The sequence below is a fragment of the Onthophagus taurus genome, chromosome 6 (assembly GCF_036711975.1).
Source record: "Onthophagus taurus isolate NC chromosome 6, IU_Otau_3.0, whole genome shotgun sequence".
NCBI lineage: Eukaryota > Metazoa > Arthropoda > Insecta > Coleoptera > Scarabaeidae > Onthophagus > Onthophagus taurus.
The window spans coordinates 27996204-27997892 of record NC_091971.1 but is presented as its reverse complement, the minus strand read 5'-3'; the positions used below and the strand labels follow the sequence as shown (position 1 = coordinate 27997892).

General features: G+C 36.5%; 1 protein-coding gene across 1 annotated transcript; it reads right to left on the bottom strand.

Annotated features, from left to right (window-relative positions):
- Window positions 1-201: 201 nt before the first annotated feature.
- On the bottom strand, window positions 202-1336 carry LOC111423983 (piggyBac transposable element-derived protein 2-like). The gene is made up of 2 exons (XM_071196836.1): window positions 1305-1336; window positions 202-1060 (listed from the first exon to the last, which is right to left on the bottom strand). Exons 1-2 carry the CDS (start codon window positions 1334-1336, stop codon window positions 202-204), a joined length of 891 nt encoding a protein of 296 aa, XP_071052937.1.
- Between the last annotated feature and the right edge of the window lie 353 nt (window positions 1337-1689).

Here is a 1689-nt window from a genome sequence, read left to right as displayed (position 1 = left end):
GTTCCTGTAGCTCTTATTCCTATTTTTTGCAACTCTGAAATCAATTTTATGCTAGTGAAAAAGTTGTCACAAAATAAATGAAATGGGTTCGGATTTTGAGATTTTAAAATTTTAGCAAATTTATAAACAAGCTGCTCTCCCAAACCCAGATTTAGATCGTCCTTTTCTTTATATCCGTTTTTGCCTTGATACGGATCAACGTTAACAACATAGCCTAATCGTGTTGCACCACACCAAATCTTGAACCCAAATCGTATCGGTTTGCCGCGTATAAATTGCTTGAGTCCGTGGCGTCATGGATTCGTCAAAACTGTAGTACTCTTCAATAGGCGCATAACATAAAAATTTCTCATTTATCATTGTCACTAATGGACGTATTTTAGCATATTTATCTTCCGCATCAAGTTCATAGTTGTTGGCTAAATGAAAATGGGATAAGATAGCTTCAAATCGATCACGTTTCATGCCATTTATTACAATTTCGTGATGTGCATCACTAGCATTTTCCCAGAACATCCTTCTTCTGGGAACCTGGGTATAGCCACTATAGAGCAAAATACCAATAAAACATTTGATTTCTTCAGTGCAAACGTTCAAAGCTCGATTTTTTTGCAGCGAATATCGATTCGTTTCCAGAACGATTTTATCAACTAGTTCTGCATCAAAAAATAGTTCAAAAAAATCTATTGCAGTGCTTGCTTCATCTGTAGTTCCTGCATTATTATTGGTGGCTTTCCAGTCGGGAAACTCTGCATTGATGTCTCTTTTACGCCACTTGCGCTTGCCAATCTGTTGCACTCTCAATCTCTTCTGTAGTTCTGCTAATGATATATTTTCTTCCTCATCAGTGTCGCTATCACTTAAATTTTCCCCAACTTCTTCTACTTCTGCTTCTTGTCTCAAAATGCTACCAGGTAAATTATTGATTGATCCTTCATCTTCTTCCGCTGAGTCTTCATCGGTTATATATTTCGTTGCATTTACGGGAGGTAGTATATATACATCCGCTGCTTTTGTAGAATTTTCTTCAATTCGTGACAACAAATCACAAAGTCTGCCCCTGTTTATATTTTTTCGTGAATAAAATATATTGGGTGTAATTGGATCCGGTTCCCTGAAAGTGGGGAAAAGTTAACCTATATGCCTGCTGTCCTACATGTAGTACACCGAGTTTCAATCTACTGCAAATACGCCATCACGGATGCGTACAGTTTGAGGTTAAGTATACACATTTGTATGTTCATTGGTTTGTAATTTGTAAAAGAAAAAGTACCCAAAAAAAGAGCATCTAGAAGAACACTTACCTTGATGGTAGTGAACTGCTCGAACTTGCCATTTTTTAGAAACCGTGGTAATTACTCACTTATTCAAAACATTTAAATGCAAATGACACCTTGGTAAATTATATATAGTAGATGCCTACACATTCAAGAAACGATTATAAATTGCGTCACCTGTTGTTTTCACTGGAAAACTTTAGTAGGGCTCTATAAATGCCTGTCCTACAGGTAGGACAGCAGGCATATATGGGTTAATGTCAGTCCATTTTATGCGTTTACCAGATTCGGATATTTTCACATTTAATATTCGAATTTCTTTCGAAAGAACTTTGAAATCCTTGAAATCTTTGTATGTCATTGGAATGACGTTATAAGGAGACTTTTTTCGTGCTAACCGAATCACTGGGTG

Bases quoted from the DNA above. Each gene is read 5' to 3' on its own strand.
- LOC111423983 (XM_071196836.1), bottom strand. From the start codon at position 1,336: ATGGCAAGTTCGAGCAGTTCACTACCATCAAG. The intron at 1,061-1,304 runs GTAAGTGTTCTT...AAATATAAACAG, and splicing joins AGCAGTTCACTACCATCAAG to GGGCAGACTTTGTGATTTGT.